General features: G+C 37.8%; 1 protein-coding gene across 5 annotated transcripts in view; it reads left to right on the plus strand.

Moving 5' to 3' along the window:
* Positions 1-20194, plus strand: part of LOC141539895 (alanine aminotransferase 1-like) — a 137254-nt gene that overhangs the window by 62990 nt on the left and 54070 nt on the right. For all 5 annotated transcript variants that reach the window (XM_074263322.1, XM_074263316.1, XM_074263302.1 and 2 more), the window contains exon 2: positions 2429-4044. In XM_074263322.1, coding sequence (XP_074119423.1) covers positions 3666-4044 — 379 coding nt within the window. In that variant the 5' untranslated portion in view covers positions 2429-3665. The remainder of the gene's footprint in view (positions 1-2428; positions 4045-20194) is intronic.

The following is a 20194-nucleotide window of genomic DNA, read 5'->3' on the forward strand; positions in this document are numbered from 1 at the left end:
CAAAGTGTTAAGTAACAGCCTCCCTGTTGTCCCAGTCTCTCTGCACAGTATTATGAATCATCATGCTTGGTATTGCTCCCTAAGGTTTTCAAAATCCCCAGTGTTGGGCTTTCTGATCATCCTGGGGATTTCTAAAGGGAATCCTCTGATCTTGTTACCTTTCAGCTTAGGGTCTTACATCTACATTTGTCTATCTCTAGATACATAACAATCTCTTTTGGGGGAGGGAGGTGGGAAAGAGCTTTCCTCTTTCCCCTAGATTTTTGACAGTTTTGAGGTAGAAGATGTTTCTGGCTTACCTGTGGGTTATTCTTTTGTTCAGGCAGCCATATTGGCCAGAAGTTGTCTCCATTGATTTCTGTTGCAGTATCCATTTGTTCACTTGTATGTCATGGCATCACCTCCCTGATGTCATGGTTCTCTTCAAGAAGGACAAACAACCCATTTGTATTTTGTCAGAATCAAGTCTGGTACTCTAGTCTCTCTTTCAGCTTCCTTCTTTTTCTAAAATGAAAATGTCCCTCTGACATTCTGCTATCTGAGAGACACCAGAAATAGGAAGGTGATTGTCCTTCTATCATCTTCCCTGTTCAGATCACATTTGGAATACTTTATTTGAGACTGCATGCCACTGTGTAGAAAGAACATTGATAAGCTGGAGAATTTCCAGAAAAGTATGACCTGGGTGATTGGGATTATGCCATGAGTTTATGTTTTGATATCATGCACATGAAGATTTTGTGAAGGAACTCAATATGTTTAGTATGTAGAAAACTTTAGGGGAACATCATAATTGTCTTCAATTATTTGAGGTATTATGTGAAAAGGGCCTTAGATTTCTTATTTTTATTTCCTAGTTCCATACTGTGTAAGGGCAGAAAGATAGATTTTAACTGACAGAGGTGTCTAAAAGTAAAAGAAGCTACTGTGGCAGGTAGTGAGTTTCTCCCAGAGCATCTTCAAGGAAAATATGGATGATTATTTGTCAGGTATATGGTAAAGTGGATGGAATGTTTGTGAAGGTTGAACTAGGTGATCTTTGAAGTTCCTTTCAAATATATTCAATATTTGATATTGATATTCAATTCTAGGCTAGATTAGAACAATAATTTGTTTATAATATAAATATATTTATATTTATATGGTGCTTTAGGGTTTACAAAACACTTTTTTTCACAGTAATCCTATGGGCTTAAAATAGTGCAGATACTTTTATCCCCATCTTACAAATGAGAAAACAGACTTTGAGTAGTTAAGTAATTTGCAGTCACACAATTTTGTATGAGGAGAAATTTAAAACTTTATCACCTGAATTTAAGTCAAATCTTGCACTCAGCCAGAGCTTTAACATTCTGTTATTTGTTTACTCGTTCATTTATTTAACAAACACTAAGTATTTCCTAAGTCTGAAACATTGTGCCTGGGCATTGAGAATATACCAATGAATGACAAGATTCCCCCCTCCCCTACCCTTAGCTGTCTAGCAGGATAGGCAACATATGGACAGAAATAGCTTTACTACAAAGAGAGTAAGAAGTTATGAGATGACATACAGACGACTTTCATCAGAGGGATAAAAGGAGGTAGCATTGAGTTTGCTCTAAAGAATGAGTAGATTTCAAAGTCCGATTCTTTTTGTTCAGCAAAACAACTGTTTGGTCATGTATACATATATTGTATTTAATTTATACTCTAACATATTTAACATGTATTGGTTGACCTGCCATCTGGGGGGGGGGAAGGAGGGGAAAAATTGGAAAAAAAGTTTTGGCAATTGTCAACGTTGTAAAATTACCCATGCAAATATCTGGTAAATAAAAACTATTATTATTTTTTTTTAAAAATGAGTAGGATTTCAGTCCATGGTTAGCAGAATGGAAGGAGGTGAAAGTGGACTGACATTCTGGGATAGAAAACAGTTGGCAAGAGTTCCAGTGTGGGAAAGCATGGGTTACATTAAGAGGGCAGCTAGTACTCTCATTTACCTGAAGATATACTTGAGGAGAATAGATTGGATCTAGATTGTGGGAAGTCTTGAATGTCAGTGAGGAGTCTGACCTTCATGTACCAGGCTATTGAGTTTTAAGGGCATTAAAACATTTTAAGCAGTGGCTTTCTATTTGCCCCACCCTAGGAAAACATGACCATGATTCCTGCTTGAATGAAAACCTCTCATTCTGTTGAGGGTGGGTAGAGAGAGAGAGAAAGTATGCTGTAATGAGAGTATAGGAATAAGGACGGATGGGGGGACAAGGGAAACTTTGGGGCTGTGTAGTGTGGAAGTAAGATTTTATGCTACTGTCTAAACTGTGTGTCAGTAGATACTGACCTGGCCACCACACAGTTGATTTGAGAGATCCTACACCTTTTCCTTCCCTTTCTCCTCCTACATACCGTTTTTGATGTTTCCTTGTTCTTTCCTCCTCAGGTCTGCCTACGTGAGTGGGGTAGCAAGGCAGCAAAACGTAGTATATGCCCAGGCAGAGTGCACTGGGGATGACCTGAAGTACTGCCCCAGCACTGATCTACCTGCCTGCCTACCTTCCCCTGCATTTGGTTCAGAAAGAGGCCCACTCCTCTGCTGGACAGAAGCCAGAAAATGTGGGTAAATCAACTTATTACAAAGAAGGGAACCAGCCAGCCAGCTTAACTCCAGCAAAGCCTTGGTGGAAAGAGTCTTGAGCCTTGGATAGAAGAGGATTAAAAAGGAGAAGTTGCTAGAGCTTGGCAGAGAAAGTTTCCTTCAGCATACCATCCTGACAATCTCCTTCCCTTCCTCCATTGATAGCTGATCTCCTGTTCCCTCCCTTTGGGGAGGAGCTGCCCCACTGGCATTCCATCAGTTTATGATGGTAATGGAAGCTATAAACTGACACTGGAAAGCTCAACATTCTGACTAAGCCAGGAGGGGGAGAAAGAAAAAGGAGCAGAAGATTGGAGAGGGTCTGATGATGGGGAACTCTCTGATTGGATCTGTGGATTCTCTGACTTGGAAGGAGAAGGTTAGGTGTACTGCCAGGACCCTTAGAGGGACCATCATTTACTGGTGATTGTTCTCCCTTCTCCTGCCCTTCAGTGGCTTGGGAAACTGGAACCTCCTTATCAGAGTAATTAGCAGCAGACCCTGGACTGAGAGTGGCCTCTGTCTCAATGACTGCTTCCCTGCCTAGTGGATCCTGCTTGCTGTGCACCACATATACCAGCTGTGCACCCTGACCCTGTGGGGGGAGGCGACAGGAGAAAGGAACAAGGAGGAGGGGTAGGAGAGATCTAGTGCCTCGGGCACTGAGCTGAATCGGCACAGTGACAGCCCAGAGGGTCTGGGGTGCTGAGGGGATTGCTTGCTCAACCTTTCCTTCTATCTTCTCCTCAGCTGTCACAGGGAGTAGTACTTGAGTCCCAGTTTCTGGACACTGAGATCTAGGCCTTCTGGAACTAGAACTGAGGTGCTTTGGTGAGTGCGGCAGAGAGTGACCAGTTATTAGGCTAGGATTGAATCACTTGGGAATATTGCTGCTTGGACCCCAGCCTTCCCCACAGACACAAGCCTGGCTTAACACTATGGAGCACTTTCTTGCCTTTGGGGCCAAAGGCTCAACTACAGAGCAGCTAACTGATTAACAGCGACAGAGGGATCCCAAGAAGGAGTAGTTGCTGAGCAGGGGATGCCCGCGGAGGGCTTGGATCAGGCCACCAGCCTTATCCTTTGGGTCCAGGCCCAGGCTAGCCTGTTCCCTCCCCTCCCTTACTCTGACTTAACGCATCCTACCTGGAGGCAGCCCTTTACCATGGCTGAGCATCTGGAGCTTCTGGCAGAAATGCCCATGGTAGGCAGAATGGGCACCCAGGAACGGCTTAAACATGCACAGAAGAGGAGGGCCCAGCAATTGAAGAAGTGGGCTCAGGCTGAGAAGGAGGCCCAGGGCAAGAAGGGCCGTGTGGAAAAAAAATGCAAAACTAATGCTGGAATCAAGGAGAAACGTGTCCTCTTCCCCCCAAGCATCACCTTGTTGGAAGCAGCAGCACGCAATGACCTAGAAGAAGGTAAGGATCCTGGGAATGGTACCTCTGGGCAGGGAGTCACCCTAACCTCCCCAAGTTCTGGTTGGTGGTCCCCTGAGTGGAGGATGAGTGAGCCAGAATATCCCATGTGGGCATGCAGTGTGGTTTCCTGGGCATCTGCTCTGGGGCATTTGCCTTTCCTACCTTCTGCTCACCAAATTAGGGACAAGCAGATGTGTGGTAGAAAGAGCATTAATCTAAAAGTTAAACTCTTTATTCTGCCTTTCAAGAGCTGTCTGATCCCAGAAAAATGGCCTAGTGAGCACCGGCTCTGGAGGCAGAGAATGTGGGTTCCGTTCTCTTTTCTGAAATTTTAACAGCTGTCTGATCTTGGGCAAATCCACTTAAACTTCTCCAAGCTTCAGTCTTATCTGCAAAAAGAAAGATTGGATTTGATGGCTTCTAAAGGTCCCTTTTAGTTCTTGATTTATGATCTTTGGACTTTTAAATTACTTAACCTTTCTAATCTGCAAATTGGGCACAATGATGCTTTTGCTAACTCTTTATGGGGTAGTTGTGACCACTTTGTAAACTATATTAAAATATGATTTATAGTCACTCTTTGTGCAATGAAAGAGGGAAGAAAAGGTTCAGAGGGCTTACAAGGACCTGACTCAGGACAGCTGTTTTTGCCACTAGGCCCTCCTGCTCAGAGTCAGGAGCATATGCACTGACACGTTAGCCCTCCTGTCAATCAGAGGAGCGTCTAAAACTGAAGTGGGGCTGCTGTTCCCTGGGGTCTCTAAGCTAGTTTTTTGCCGGCCTGGTGCTACCTGAGATATACTGTTAGAGTTTAATTCATCAAACATAGATTCATGAGTTTGAGAGCTGAAAGGGACTCAAGAGGTCATCTGATCCAACTTTCTCACTTTACAAATAAGAAAACCGAGGCCCAGAAAGGTGAAGGAGGTTTGTTTAAAGGTCATCCAGCTGCAAAGTGGCATGGTGACTTAAAATTCAGAGATGTTTCCAATATACCATTCTACTACAAGTGGGCCCTGAGTGCTTTATTCTCTGTCCCATCCCTTGCAAAATGATATTAGGATAATAACTTAGGATTTTAGACTTACCTTGATGTTAGAGCAGGAAGGTAACTTGAAAATCATTAAGTTCATTCCTTTCAATTTACTGAGGGAGAATTGACTAGTAATTTTGGGTATAGTATTCTTTCTGTTACACTATATAGAATAAATGCACAAATCCAAGGATTATAGATCTCAATTTGGAAGGGCCCTTAGATGCCACTGAGTCCAATCCCCTCGTTTTACAGACAAGGAAATTGAAGCACAGAAATAGAGAGGAATTTGTCTAGGCTTACATAACTGGTCTCTAAAGCAAGATTTTGAACCCAGGCCTTTCTAACTTGAAATCCTTACCTAGAGCCTATTGGAGAGGAAACATTGATATCCACGAAATAACTAGAAAACAGCGGTCAGTTGTTAGTCGGTTCTAGAGTGTGGGCTAGGAGAAGATAAACCCACTTAGACCAGCCCGTGAGTCAGTAACCAGCAAGGCCTCCATTATTTAGACAGTACTCATTCAGCATTGTTGACAAATGGGCAGGTCAGAGAAGGGGTGAGGCTGGGGCTCTCAAAGAAGGCTTTATGAAATAGGTGAGAAGAACTGGGTGAATGCAGAAAACCATTTTAAAAAGTGAGTCTATACCTTAAGGTATGGGGATATCATTATTGCCCCATATTAGATAATCGGAGAAGGGGAGGGCAAGACTCTAGTTTAGGTTAAGTTAACTCTGAAGAAAAGATTGGCATGGCTGGAGTGGAGGGTGTGTCAGGGAAACCTGGAGAGATAAGGCCTATGTGGTTGGGCGGGGTCAATCTCTGGAAAGCCTTGAATGGCTGATTAAGGAGTTTGAACTGCAGGGGGTCAGCAACCTATGGCCTGTGGCACAGAGGAGCCCTGTTGTGTGGCATTCTCAAACTGCTGATACACTTCAAGGCTTAGAAACTTGCAGAGATGCTCCTCTTAGGGTATGCGCTAAGGGATCTCCTAGGCAGAAAGGGAACAGCAGCCAGAGTTTCCTTCTGTTGAACTTTCTGGCCACATTTATACTGCTAGCACTGTGGGGATCTGAGGACACTGCTGCCACCATTTATGAGGAAAGGCTTCCAGACACTTCCCTGGAGAATGGCCTTCTTTCACAAATACCCTTTTGCATCAGTCCAGTATAGAACTTCCTCCTTAGCCTGTGCATCCTTGGAGCTTGTGTACACAGCAGCAGCCTGAATTCTGATGGGAGTGGGGAAGAGGTTCATTGTGGGCAGGGCCAGACGGTAAAGAGAGGAGAGAAAAGACTGGTGACAGTCATTATGTCATGCCAGAAAGAGCATGTGTCAGAACATGGGCTCATGTATCAGCTTTGCCACTGCTTATCCATATAGTAGACAGCTAGGTGATGAAGTAGATAGTGAACTGCACCTCGAGTTGAGAAGACCCAAGTTCAAATCCTTCTTCTGTTACTTAGTATGTGACCCTAGAAATCAGTTAATCTCTTTTTCCTCAGTTTTATCATCTTCAAAATGATAATAATAGCAGGACTGTTGTAAGGATGAGATATTTGTAGTATTTTACAAATCTTTAGCAGTTAAATAAATGCCACTCTCCCTTTACTACCACTACCACCTCCACTACCACCTTTAGAATGCTAGACTATTCATTTCCCTTCTTCTAAGCCTCAATTTCCTTATATGTATAATAAGATTTGTACTGTAAAGTCAGTCAGCATTTATTTTTAATAGCTTTTTATTTTTCCAAATACATACAAAGGTAGTTTTCAGCATTCCCCTCTGCAAAACCTTGTATTCCAAATTTTTCTCCGTCTTTTCCTCTTATCTCCTTCTATAAGACAGCAAGCAATCCCACACCGGTTAAACTTATACAATTCTTCTAAACATATTTCATATTCCTCATGCTGTGTGAGAAAAATCAGATCAAAAAGTGAAAAGAAAAAAAAAAGAACAAAGAAAAACTACAAAAAAAAAAAAAAAAGGTGAAAATATACTTTGATCCACATTCAGTCTCCATGGTTCTCTCTGAATGCAGATGGCATTTTTCATCCCAAGTCTACTGGAATTGTCTTGGATCACTAAATTGCTGAGAAGAGATAATGCTGTCATCACATAATGTTGCTGTTACCCAGCATCAGTTCATGTAAAATTTTCCAGGTTTTTCTGAAATCATCCTGCTCATCATTTTTAATAGAACAATAATGTTCCATAACAGTCATATACGTAACTTATTCAGCTATTCTCTAGCTGATGGCCATCCATTCAGTTTCCAGTTCCTTTCAGCTAGTATTTGTTTAAAGGGTTACTGTGTCTAACCCTATGCTATAAATCTTGTCTCCAAAGTGTTTACTTTCTAATGGAGGACACTACACAGAAGCTGAAAGGGGACTGGGTGAAAAAAGTGCCCAAGTTGGGGTTTTGAAAAAGGAAGTCCCAAGTGCAGCCTGGGGAGGTTGTGGAAGGAAAGTACTTTCTAAACAGTAAAGCACTATAGACATGTAATCTCTGAAGGGAAGTTGTACTTCTTTTCTTTGAACAGTCTTGACTCTGCCTAAGTGTGGCTGCTTTTCATATATTCATTTATACTTGCTCTATTGCTGACCTTACAGGTTTAACCAAAACTCCAAGGGTTTGCTCAGTTTGCTTCTTTCTAGCATCATCAAATTACTTGGGTCATAGGCCACAATTTCCATGTCCCTCTATTTTTCATAACAAGTTTGAGAAAAGACTGTAGAGGGCTATTTCACTGCTGTTTCCCTCTATAATTCTAGTCCTAGAGATCTCTCAAGTCCTGTGAGCATCCCAGGTGTGGGGATCTCCTGAATTATGTCTGCCCTGCTGTTCCATAGGATTTAACAGTCAGATAGCCAAGGTTTCATGTGCATATGTGTGTGTGTATATACATACATACATACATATATGATGTGGCTGATGTCGGCAGCAAATGTTAGGTTTTGGGCATGTGAAAAATCGGCCATTCTCTTTGGCAAAAGGTAGATTTATTTAGGAAAAAGGTTATAGTAGGAGGAATACAAAGAGGCTTGGAGAGACTTACATGAACTGATGCTGAGTGAAATGAGCAGAACCAGGAGATCATTATACATGGCAACAACAATACTGTATGAGGATGTATTCTTTTTTTAAAAAAATTATAATTATAAATTATATATATGCATGAGTAATTTTTTATAATATGTATTAATTTTTGTATTATATTAATTTTTTCAAATTTTCCCCTCCCTCCCTTTATTCCCTCCCCTAGATGACAGGCAATCCCATACATTTTACATGTGTTACAGTATAACCTAGATACAACATATGTGTGTAAATCCAATTTTCTTGTTGCACATTAAGTATTAGATTCCGAAGGTATAAGTAACCTGGGTAGATAGACAGTAGTGCTAACAATTTACATTCACTTCCCAGTGTTCCTTCTCTGGGTGTAGTTATTTCTGTCCATCATTGATCAACTGGAAGTGAATTGGATCTTCTTTATGTTGAAGATATCCACTTCCATCAGAATACATCCTCATACAGTATTGTTGTTGAAGTGTATAGTGATCTTCTGGTTCTGCTATGAGGATGTATTCTGATGGAAGTGGGTATCTTCAACAAAGAGAAGATCTAACTCAGATCCAATTGATCAATAAAGAACAGAATCAGCTACACCCAGAGAAGGAACACTGGGAAGTGAGTGTAAACTGTTTGCATTTTTGTTTTTCTTCCCAAGTTATTTTACCTTCTGAATCTATTTCTTCCTTAGCAACAACCACCACCACCACCACCACCACCACCACCACCACAACAACAAAATTCGGTTCTGCACACATATATTGTATCTAGGATATATTATAACATACTTAATATGTATGGGAATGCCTGCCATCTAGGGGAGGGGGTGGAGGGAAGGAGGGAAAAATTTGGAACAGAAGAGAGTACAAGGGATAATGTTGTAAAAAATTACCCATGCATATGTTCTGTCAAAAAAATGTTATAATTATAAAATTAATTTTTAAAAAAGAGAGAGGTTATAGAAAAAATGAATGGATACAGTAGACACCAAGAATGATAAATGTGAAATAAAATGGAAGAGCATGGAAAGGGTTTTTATGGAAAGTGCAAGTTCCCTAGTGGAATTTGCCATTTACTAATAAGAGAAAGTGAGGTTGAGGCATGCCCATAATTAGAAGGCTAAATCCTGAAAGGGACTTAGGGCCCTAAAAAATGAGTTAGGTATAAGAAGGAGAAGTGGAGTCAGGGGAGAAGGGGCACCATCAGGCATGGTGGGGTTAGGAGGGACACCATGTGGCCCATGGGGCGGGGTAAGGAGAAAGACTCCATGAGTCAGAGTGTCCTGGGGGATTGACCCAAAGGAGGGCAGTGAGTAGTCCCCAGTACATGGCCATAAGTAGATTTATAGGGAAGATATGACTGGAATTTCTGACAGGACATGGCAAGATGAGGTTGCTTGAGACCCCTACAGAGGGTGGGTCTTGGGGGCTTGGCATAACCAGGATTTCTGAGGACCTCCACAGAGAGTGATACCATGGAGCTAAACTGATCTCCGTCAGTGCCTACTCCCTGCCTGCTCCCGGGAACAATTTTATCAATTCTTCCGTTTCTATCTGTCTACCACACTCACCATTCAGGACCTCACTTATGTATATATGTGTGTGTGTGTGTGTGTGTGTGTGTGTGTGTATGTATCTTTAAAATTTGCAAAGTTCATGGCATATATTATGTCATCATGAGGCAGGTATTCCAGGAATCATCATCATTCATACTATCCCAGACAAAGCTAAGAGGAGTGAAGTCACTAACAATGGGGATGGTGTTTGAGCCCAACTTCTACTGCCTGAAGGCTGCACCCAGCACTGTATCTTGAAATATCCCTCCATTTTCTGCATAAGTTTTTTTTTCCCTTGAAGTTTTTCATTATAACAAGTACAAATCGGACTCTCTCTCTGTCACTAGTAATTCTCTTATCACTAGTAGCTCTGAGTTCTCCCTTCTTGGGTCAAACAGAAAAATGTCTGACTTCTTCTTTCCAAATAGAGTTCCAAAGCAGTGCACGTGAGCATTTTTTTTTTTTTTTCCTTAATGATTGAGGAACTAGAGGAAACCTGATTTCTTGGATTTGAGTCTTGACCACAACCAAAGAAAGAAGTGGTTGTTAAGGATAGATAACTACGTCTTAGAATTTGTGATAGAAGAAAGCCAACCAAAGGCTGATGTGTTTCCCAACTATTCAAAGGTTTCAGAGAAAGGATAAATAGAATCCCATGGCTTAAAATTTATCTAGGAGTAATGGGCATCTCAAGAATGAGTTTGTTTCTCTCTACAGCTTTAGCAATTCAATGAGCAGAACAAGAGAAAGTTGTTTAAAACGACTTCTGTAAATGCACAAAAAAGTTTTGATTTTTGAAAAATGGTAGTAACAAAAACTCAGGCAGCTAGGTGGCGCACTGGATAGAATATTGAGTTTAGAATCCAGAAAACTCATCTTCATTAGTTTAAATTTGGCCTCACAGTCACTTATTATTCTGAATAAGTCATAACCTTGTTTGCCTCAGTTTCCTCATCTATAAATGAGTTAGAGAAGGTAATAGCAAACTACTCTGTTATCTTTGCCAAGAAAACTCCAAATGGGGTTACAGAGAGTTGGAAAGAACTGAAACAACTAGCTTGTACTTAGATAGCATTTTAAGGTTTGCAAAACACTTCACATAGATAATTTGATATAATCCTATGACATAGGTGCTGTTATTATCCATTCCTATTTTACAGATGAGGACCTTAGGCTCAGAGAGCTTAAGTGATTTTTCCAGAGTCACAGTTAGTGAATGATTAAGGTGGGATTTGAACCCAGGTCTGTTTATCTTCATATTCAGCACTCCCTTCTGAAGGACTGTTCATTAGCAGAAGATGGAACCAAGAGAAGGTAAGGAAAGAAAAATACAGATGTTTGACACGTCTGAAGGAATAGTATTAGGAATGTGAAATCCCAGAATGGATTGGCATTAGGGAAGAAAGTTGTGGAAAAAAAAGTAGTCTATTTTTTAAGCTGTATTGAGGAAAATAGGAGAATCAGAGAAAAGGGATAGTACCATTACTTGTAGATAGACTAGATCAGAGTTGTCAACAACATTCAGTTTAGGCATTATATTCCCCAGGACAGCTCAAACCAGATTAGAATGTAATTGGGAAATCTTTAACAAAATGAATAAAAATAAATACACTATAGATAGTATTAATATGTGATTTATAAGTCAGTGCATGATCCTTATATATGATTTAGTTTATCCCTCCATTTTGGAAAACACTTTTTACTTTTTGTCTCTGACTAGGAGAATAATCTTTTTATTGGAAGTGACAGGGGGAAAAAATGATACCCAAGAAATGTAGGAAAGTAAAAGAAAATGCCTAACTGCCCTTGATCAGTTCAAATCACAAGGCTCAGATGAACTAATTATACAATATGAAATTTCAAAGTTGGAAGGGAGTTTAACAATCATCTGGTTCATTCCATACCAACCAAGGACTAATCCCCAGAGCAAGTGATAATCCAGCCTCTACTTGAAAATCATCAATGAGGAGAAACCTATTACTCTTCTGAGGTAGCCCATTCTATTTTTGGATTGCTCTAATATTAGGAAATTCCTCTTGACATCAATCCTAAAGTTGTTTCTTTATAGTTTTCTCTCATTGTTCCTTGTCCAGCTTTCTAGAGACATACAAAAGAAGTATAATCTGTTTTCCACCTGATGGCTCTTTTATTTTTTTTATTTATTTTTTAACATTTTTTTATTAATTTTTATAATTATAACATTTTCTTTTTCGTACATATGTATAGGTAGTTTTTTTTTTTTTTTTTTTTTTTTTTTTACAACATTATCCCTTCTACTCCCTTCTGTTCCGAGTTTTTCCTTTCCTTCCCTCCACCCCCTCCCCTAGATGGCAGGCATTCCCATACATATTAAATATCTTATAGTATATCTTAGGTACAATATGTATGTGCAGAACCGAATTTTGTTGTTGTTGCAAAGGAAGGATTGTATTCGCAAAGTAAAAATAATCTGAGAAGAGAAACAAAACAAAACAAAACAAACAAAAAAAACCCAATGCTCTCAGTTTACACTCATTTCCCAGTGTCCCTTTTCTGGGTGTACCTGATTCTGTCCATAATTGGTCAATTGGAATTGGATTAGCTCTTCTCTATGTTGAAGATATCCACTGCCATCAGAATACATCCTCATACAGTATCATTGTTGAAATGTATAATGATCCCCTAGTTCTACTCGTTTCACTCAGCATCAGTTGATATAACTCTCTCCAAGCCTCTGTGTATTCCTCCTGCTGGTCATTTCTTACTGAACAATAATATTCCATAACCTTCATATACCATAATTTACCCAACCATTCTCCAATTGATGGGCATCCATTCATTTTCCAGTTTCTAGCCACTACAAAAAGGGCTGCCACAAACATTTTGGCACATACAGGTCCCTTTCCCTTCTTTAGTATTTCCTTGGGGTATAAGCCCAGTAGTAGCACTGCTGGGTCAAAGGGTATGCACATTTTGATAACTTTTTGGACATAGTTCCAGATTGCTCTCCAGAATGGTTGGATTCTTTCACAACTCCACCAACAATGCCTGATGGCTCTTTTAAATTGAAAAGATTTTCATGTAGCCTCTGAATTTTCTCTTCTCTTTCCTAAATATTTACATTTCCTTCAACTGAACTTCTTGTGGCGTGGATTATAGGTGAATTCTGGAACTTGCTTAATGGTCAGACCCAAAGAATAGTCATTACTCATTTAAAATCAACTATAAAGGAAGGCTCCAGTGGAGGACTTAACAGATCTGTGCTTGACCCCTTGAAAAAGCATGCTTATCAAATTTGCAGATATGACAAAAAGTCAGGAAAGTTAGCAGATACTGATGACAAAATCCAAAAAGATTTTTGTCTGTCTGTCTTCCTCCCTCCCTTCTTTTTTTCCTCTTTCTCTCCCTTCCTCTCTTCCTTTTTTCGTTCCTTCCTACTTTCCTGCCTGCCAGGCAATTGGGGATAAATGACTTGCCCAGGGTCACACAGCAAGTGTTAAGTGTCTTAGACCTGATTGAACTCAGGTCCTCCTAACTTCAGGGCTAGTGCTCTCTTCATCAAAAACTTTTTGAAAGACTAAAACACTGTGCCAATTTAATAAGATAAAAGTTGATAGGAATAAATGTAGACTTTTATACTTGTGTTCAAAAAAATCAAATTCACAAAGGCAAGATGGGAGAGATGGGGTTTAACAAGGGCTCTCCAGAAAAAGACTTGGGAGTTTCAGTGGAATGAAAGCTCACTATGATTCAACAATGTGATAGGCTAAACAGGAAAGCTCTTATAATCTTAGGCTATGTTAATTGATAATTTTGTGTACTCATCCCTGGTTAGACTAACATCTTAATTACCATTTTTAGTTCTGGATGCTACATTTTAGAAAGGATGTTGATAAACTGAAGAGCATCCAGAAGAGAACAGCCATTATGGTGAGGAACCTCACGCCCTGTGAGAAGGGTTGAAAGACCTGGAGAAGAGATGAGTTAGAGGGACATGATAGTTGTCTTTCATTATTTGAAGAACTTGTTTCAGAGGCTATGTACTGATTTTTCTTGAAACTAGGAACAATGAGGGGAAGTTACATAGAGGCAAATTTAGTCTTCAGAGTAGAAGAAAAAACTTTTCCAACAGTTACCCCAAAATAGAATGTTTTGCACTTCACTAGAGATTTTATTGGATACAAGCATTGAAAGTGACCTCAGAGAGCACTTAGTTCAGTCTGCTTCTTTTACAAATGAGGAAAGGGAGGCTAAGGGAGGTTAAGTGACTTGTCCTACTTATAGAGGTGATAAGCCTCAAAGGTGGAATTTGAACTATCTTTTCACTGGACCTTTTTTAATTATGTGATGGACTAGGCCAATGGTTTCAAACTCAGTAACTAATGTCACTAAGTCATAAATAAAAATCTTTGTAAGCAGCATATTGACATAGAAACCCATGTTTTAGTATTATCATTATTGTTAACATATTCACCACCCATATTGTGTTGTATTTTTATTTATTTTGTTCAGTATTTCCTAATTATATTTTAATTTTGTTCAGACTATACTCAGAAGGTTGAAGATTGTATTAAAAGGCTGCACATTTGATACCTCTGGACTAGATAACCTATGAGGTTTCATGTACTTGTGAGATTATGTGATTCTACGAAAAGCCTTTTAATTCTTGTATATTACTAGCCTCTTTCCCATCCCCTGCACACCAGTCTTCTCTTTCTTAGCCCAAGTATTCCTAAACAATCCTCCTATGGCCTGATTTTCATTCTTTTCACTATTTTGTTCATCCTCTCCTGGAAAAACCTCATTTGTTCTAAAATTTGGCTCCCAGAGATGAATATAATAATTAGTATTGTCTCATCTGATAATTTAGATTTATCTCATATGAATTTTTTTTGTTTCCTTTTTTGTTGAGGCAATTGGGGTTAAGTGACTTTCCCAGGGTCACACAGCTAGGAAGTGTTAAGTGCCTGAGGTCATATTTGAACTCAGGTCCTCCTGACTTCAGGGCTGGTGCTCTAACATTGAGCCACCTAGCTGCCCCATATGAAATTTTTTATGAACACTCAAAATATAATTTTCACATGACATTCATTTGAGATAATGGGAATTTAAGTTCTTTTAATCCATACACTTAAAAGGAACTGTCATCCTGTCACCAGAGTACCCTTTCCAGGAGTGTAGATCAAAACCCCTTTTGACACTTCATTTTGTATCGCACTTGTTTGTGTCCCATAAGACCTTCTCAAGAGGTCTACTCAGTGTCTTGGAAGTATTCTTCTAGGTTGCTTGATGTTACATGGAAACTGGTTAAACACATGAGTTACCCTATTTGGCATCTCTTACTTTTGATGCTGGACAATCCCACTTCCTTTTTGCCTCTACATCAATTTTATGCTATATTTTATTAATCAACAGATATTTATTAAGTACCTATTTGAATTCATTAGATAAATAATTGAAAAATTTTAAATGGAAATGGACAACAGGAATGATATTGACACTAAATATAATAATTTCACTCAGAAGTTTATCCAATGTAAATTAATTGCCACAGCGAGGACACCAAAAAAAACCAGGAAATGTCTTCTTTAGAAAATACTTGCTAAATGGAGAGATAAGGTTGCCAAAGGTAATACTTAATTAAAATATAAGTTTATTTATGGATTTTATGAATAAGGATGATGATAAGCAGTAGAAAGAAACTCAGCAAGCTATACAATCAAAGTCACTACAAGCACATTAAAGATGAAAGTAGAACAGAAGAAAAATAGAAAAGATTCACAAGAATTATCTTAACAAACTTCTCCATCAAAGATAGTAAAACTGCCATCCTTAGACTATCATAGTCACAAATATGTTTAGATGAAAATAGTAAATGAAAGAACAAGTGGGGAATATTAAGCTGAATTGGAAAAAATATAAACACAGGAAATCCATGCTAGAGGCAATATTAATGGTGAAGGTACTGAGGAATCAATATACAAAGTATCTGAAGAAAGGGAAATATATTTTTAAAAAACCTTGGACCTTATTACTACAAAGAACATTAATAAATACTGTTTCATATGCCAAAAGTATATTAGTAATTATGGAATTATATATCTTCTCTCACCTATACAAAATCTTTATGAACATTATCTATATATGAATGGAGGGCATTAATCTTGAGGGTATTAGTAGGGAAAAAGCACTTTCATAAGAAATATTCAACAATGGACTATATATTTACCTTTTATAATTAACTGGCAAATATACAGAATATAAGATTCCATTGTGCTTCTAGTATATAGAGTTCTGCTCTCAAGAAAAAGAAGCATTTGATTCAGTAAAAAATTAAAGCTGCATTGTGGGTTTTTTACTTTTTTTTTCTCTTTTTTTTTAGAAAATTAAAAGTTTTTTTCTTCAGTCAATAAAAATCTACTTTGTTTTCCTCCCATCTCCTCCCATTACAGTTTCTTTTATTACAAGATGTATTTCATTCATGCATCAAGACATGATTATTCTATATAAATTTGAAAATACAATAGAAATAACCCTATTTAATGACCCTTTGATTATAAATTTCAGGTAAACCATGAAAGAGGGGAGGTATCTCACCAAAGATGTTCTTCACTTTGATGGGGGAGATCCAGTGCAGAATAGAGGAAGGAAGAAGGATTGTAAATGATAAGGTCTTTCAGATGCTTTTATATTTTTGGATAACATTTCATCAAGCTCCAGAATACTGCATAGGCATGTAATCACTCAAAATAGTTTGACCTGCCTGTCTATATGGGAAAGACTGAATGAATAAAACATGTCTATTGTCCAAATTTTAACTTGCATTTGAATTTACATCATAAAGAACTTGCCTTATCAAAGTATTTATAATTTTATACAAATCAATGAGTTGAGCCAAGAGGAAGATAGCAACATAGATTATTTTTGGAGAATTGCAAAGCTTGGGAAAATAGGTACATTGATGCATTGTTAGAGCTGTGAAATCAGTCCAACTATTCTGGAAATCAATTTGAAACAATGCCCCCAAAGTCACTGAATTGTGCATATCCTTTGATATGGTGATACTGCTACCAGGACTATACCCTAAAGAGATCATAGAAAGAGGAAAAGTACCTGTATATATACAAAAATATTATAGAACTGGGAAAGAGCTAGAAAATAAGGAGATGCCCAATATTTGGAAAATGACTGAATAAATTATGGTATATGAATGCAGTGTAATTTTGTTATGCCATAAGAAGTAATTAAAGTGATAGTTTCAAAGATATGTAGGAAGACTAATGAACTGATACAAAAGCAGAACGAGAACAGTTTACACTAACATTGTAAAGACAAACAACTTTATAAGGTATAAGAACTCTGATTAATTCAATGACTAGCCACAGATTCTTGGTTATTTTTAATAAAAGCTTTTTATTTTTCAAAATACATACAAAGCTAGTTTTCAATATTCACCCTCACAAAACCTTGTTTTACAGATTTTTCTCCCTTTCCTCCCTCCCTTCTCCCCTAGACAGCAAGTAACCTAATATAGATTAAACATGTTCAGTTCTTCTAAATATGTGTCATGTTGTGTAAGAAAATAAGATAAAAAGGGAGGAAAAACATGAGAAAGAAAAAAAGCAAATGACAAAAAAAGGTGTGCTCTCAAAAAATACTGTGCTTTGATCCATATTCAATTTTCATAATTCTCTTTCTGGATGCAGATGACTCTTAACATCACAAGTCTATTGGAATTACCTTGAATCACCTCACTGTTGAAAAGTGTTAAGTCCACCACAATTGATTGTCACATAAAATTGTTGCTGCTGTGTACAATGTCCTCTTGGTTCTATTTATTTCACTTAGAATCAATTCATATAAGTCTTTCTAGCCAGTTTTAAAAGCAATGGTGAAGCATGCTATCACTCTCCTGACAGGTAATATATTTAATGCAGAATGAGATGTAACATTTTTCGGATGCAGATAATGAAGGGATTTGTCTTGCTATGAATCTGTTCTTTTTTTTTTTTTTATTATTATTAAAGTTGTTTTATTTTCAAAACATATGCATGGATAATTTTTCAACATTGACCCTTGCAATTTTCTTTTCTTTCCCCCCACCTCCGCTCCTAGATGGCAAGTAATCTAATATATGCTAAACATGTTAAAATATGTGTTAAATCCAACATATATATTCATATTTATACAATTATCGTGACGCACAAGAAAAATAACAAAAAAAAAAACCCCCCCAAAAAAATGAGAAGGAAAACGAAATGCAAACAAACAATAACAAAATGATCCACACTTAGTTCCCACAGTACTTTCTCTGGGTGTAGATGGCTCTCTTCATCACAAAATCATTGATACTGGAATTTTTCTCATTGTTGAAAAGAGTCCATGAAAGTTGATCATTGTATAATCTTGTTGTTGCTGTTATAATGATCTCCTGGTTCTGCTCATTTCACTTAGCATCAGTTCATGAAAGTCTCTCCAGGCCTCTCTGAAATCATCCTGCTGATCATTTCTTATAGAACAATAATATTCCATAACATTCATATACCATAACTTATACAGCCATTCTCCATATGATGGGCATCCATCCAGTTTCCAGTTTCTTGCCACTACAAAAAAGGGCTGCCACAAACATTTTTGGGCATGTGGGTCCCTTTCCCTCCTTTATGATCTCTTTGGGATATAAGTCTAATAACATTGCTGTATCAAAGGGTATGCACATTTTAATAGCCCTATGAATCTGTTCTATGTTTCAATAGTTTTTTTTTTTTTTAATTGAGGAGGTGGGAGGCAGAAAAATACTTGTTGTTTTTTTTTTTTTTTTTTTTTTTTTTTATTATAACTTCTTATTAACAGAACATATGCCTGGGTAATTTTTTACAACATTATCCCTTGTACTCACATCTGTTCCAACTTTTCCCTTCCCTCCTTCCATACCTTCCCTTAGATGGCAAGCAGTCTTTATACATGTTAAATATGTTATAGTATATCCTAGATACAATATATATGTGCAGAACCAAACAGTTCTCTTGTTGTACAAGAAGAATTGGATTCAGAAAGTAAAAATAACCTGGGAAGAAAAGCAAAAATGCAAGTAGTTCACATTCATTTCCCAGTGTTCCTTCTCTGGGTGTAGCTAATTCTGTACATCGTTGATCAATTGGAACTGAATTAGATCTTCTTTTTCTGGAAGATATCCACTTCCATCAGAATACATCCTTATACAGTATTGTTGTTGAAGTGTATAATGATGATCTAGTTCTGCTCATTTCACTCAGCATCAGTTGATGTAAGTCTCCAAACCTCTCTGTATTCCTCCTGTTGGTCATTTCTTACAGAAGAATAATATTCCATAACATTCATATACCATAATTTACCCAACCATTCTTTAATTGATGGGCATCCATTCAATTTCCAGTTTCTAACTGCTACAAAGAGGGCTGCCACAAACATTTTGGCACATACAGGTCCCTTTCCCTTCTTTAGTATTTCCTTGGGATATAAGCCCAGTAGTAGCACTGCTGGATCACAGTTTGATAACTTTTTGGGCATAATTCCAGATTGCTCTCCAGAATGGCCAGATTCTTTCACTACTCCACCAACAATGCATCAGTGTCCCAGTTTTTCCACAGCCTCTCCAACATTCTTCATTATTTTTTCCTGTCATCTTAGCCAATCTGACAGGTGTGTAGTGGTATCTCAGAGCTGTCTTAATTTGCAATTCTCTAAGCAATAGTAATTTGGAACACTGTTTCATATGAGTGGAAATAGTTTCAGTTTCATCATCTGAAAATTGTCTGTTCATATCCTTTGACCATTTATCAATTGGAGAATGTCTTGATTTCTTATAAATTAGAGTTACTTCTCTATATATTTTGGAAATGAGGCCTTTATCAGAACCTTTAAGTGTAAAAATATTTTCCCAATTTGTTACTTCCTTTCAAATCTTGTTTGCATTAGTTTTGTTTGTACAAAGGCTTTTTAATTTGATGTAATCAAAAATTTCTATTTTGTTATAAATAATGATCTCTAGTTCTTTGGTCACAAATTCCTTCCTCCTCTACAAGTCTGAAAGGTAAATTATTCTATGTTCCTCTAATTTATTTATGATCTCATTTTTTTTTTTTTTTTTTAAAGGCAAGGGGCCAGGCAGAATTCATTGTGCTTCAACTAAAATAAAATAAAAAAATAAAATAATCAAGGCAGCATGATCTCTGACAAAGCAAAAGTTAAAGAATTAAAAGAAATAAGACAGGAAAGAAACACCAATACTAAATAAACATATATTCTCCAAATGATATATGCCAAATTCTTTTTTTTTTTTCTTTTTTCTTTTTCCTTTTTTCTGAGGCTGGGTTTAAGTGACTTGCCCAGGGTCACACAGCTAAGAAATGTTAAGTGAATGAGACCAGATTTGAACTCAGGTCCTCCTGAATTCAGGGCTGGTGTTCTATCCACTGCGCCAACTAGCTGCCCTATATGCCAAAATCTTTATTTATTTATT

This window comes from Sminthopsis crassicaudata, chromosome 1, assembly GCF_048593235.1.
Source record: "Sminthopsis crassicaudata isolate SCR6 chromosome 1, ASM4859323v1, whole genome shotgun sequence".
Lineage (NCBI taxonomy): Eukaryota > Metazoa > Chordata > Mammalia > Dasyuromorphia > Dasyuridae > Sminthopsis > Sminthopsis crassicaudata.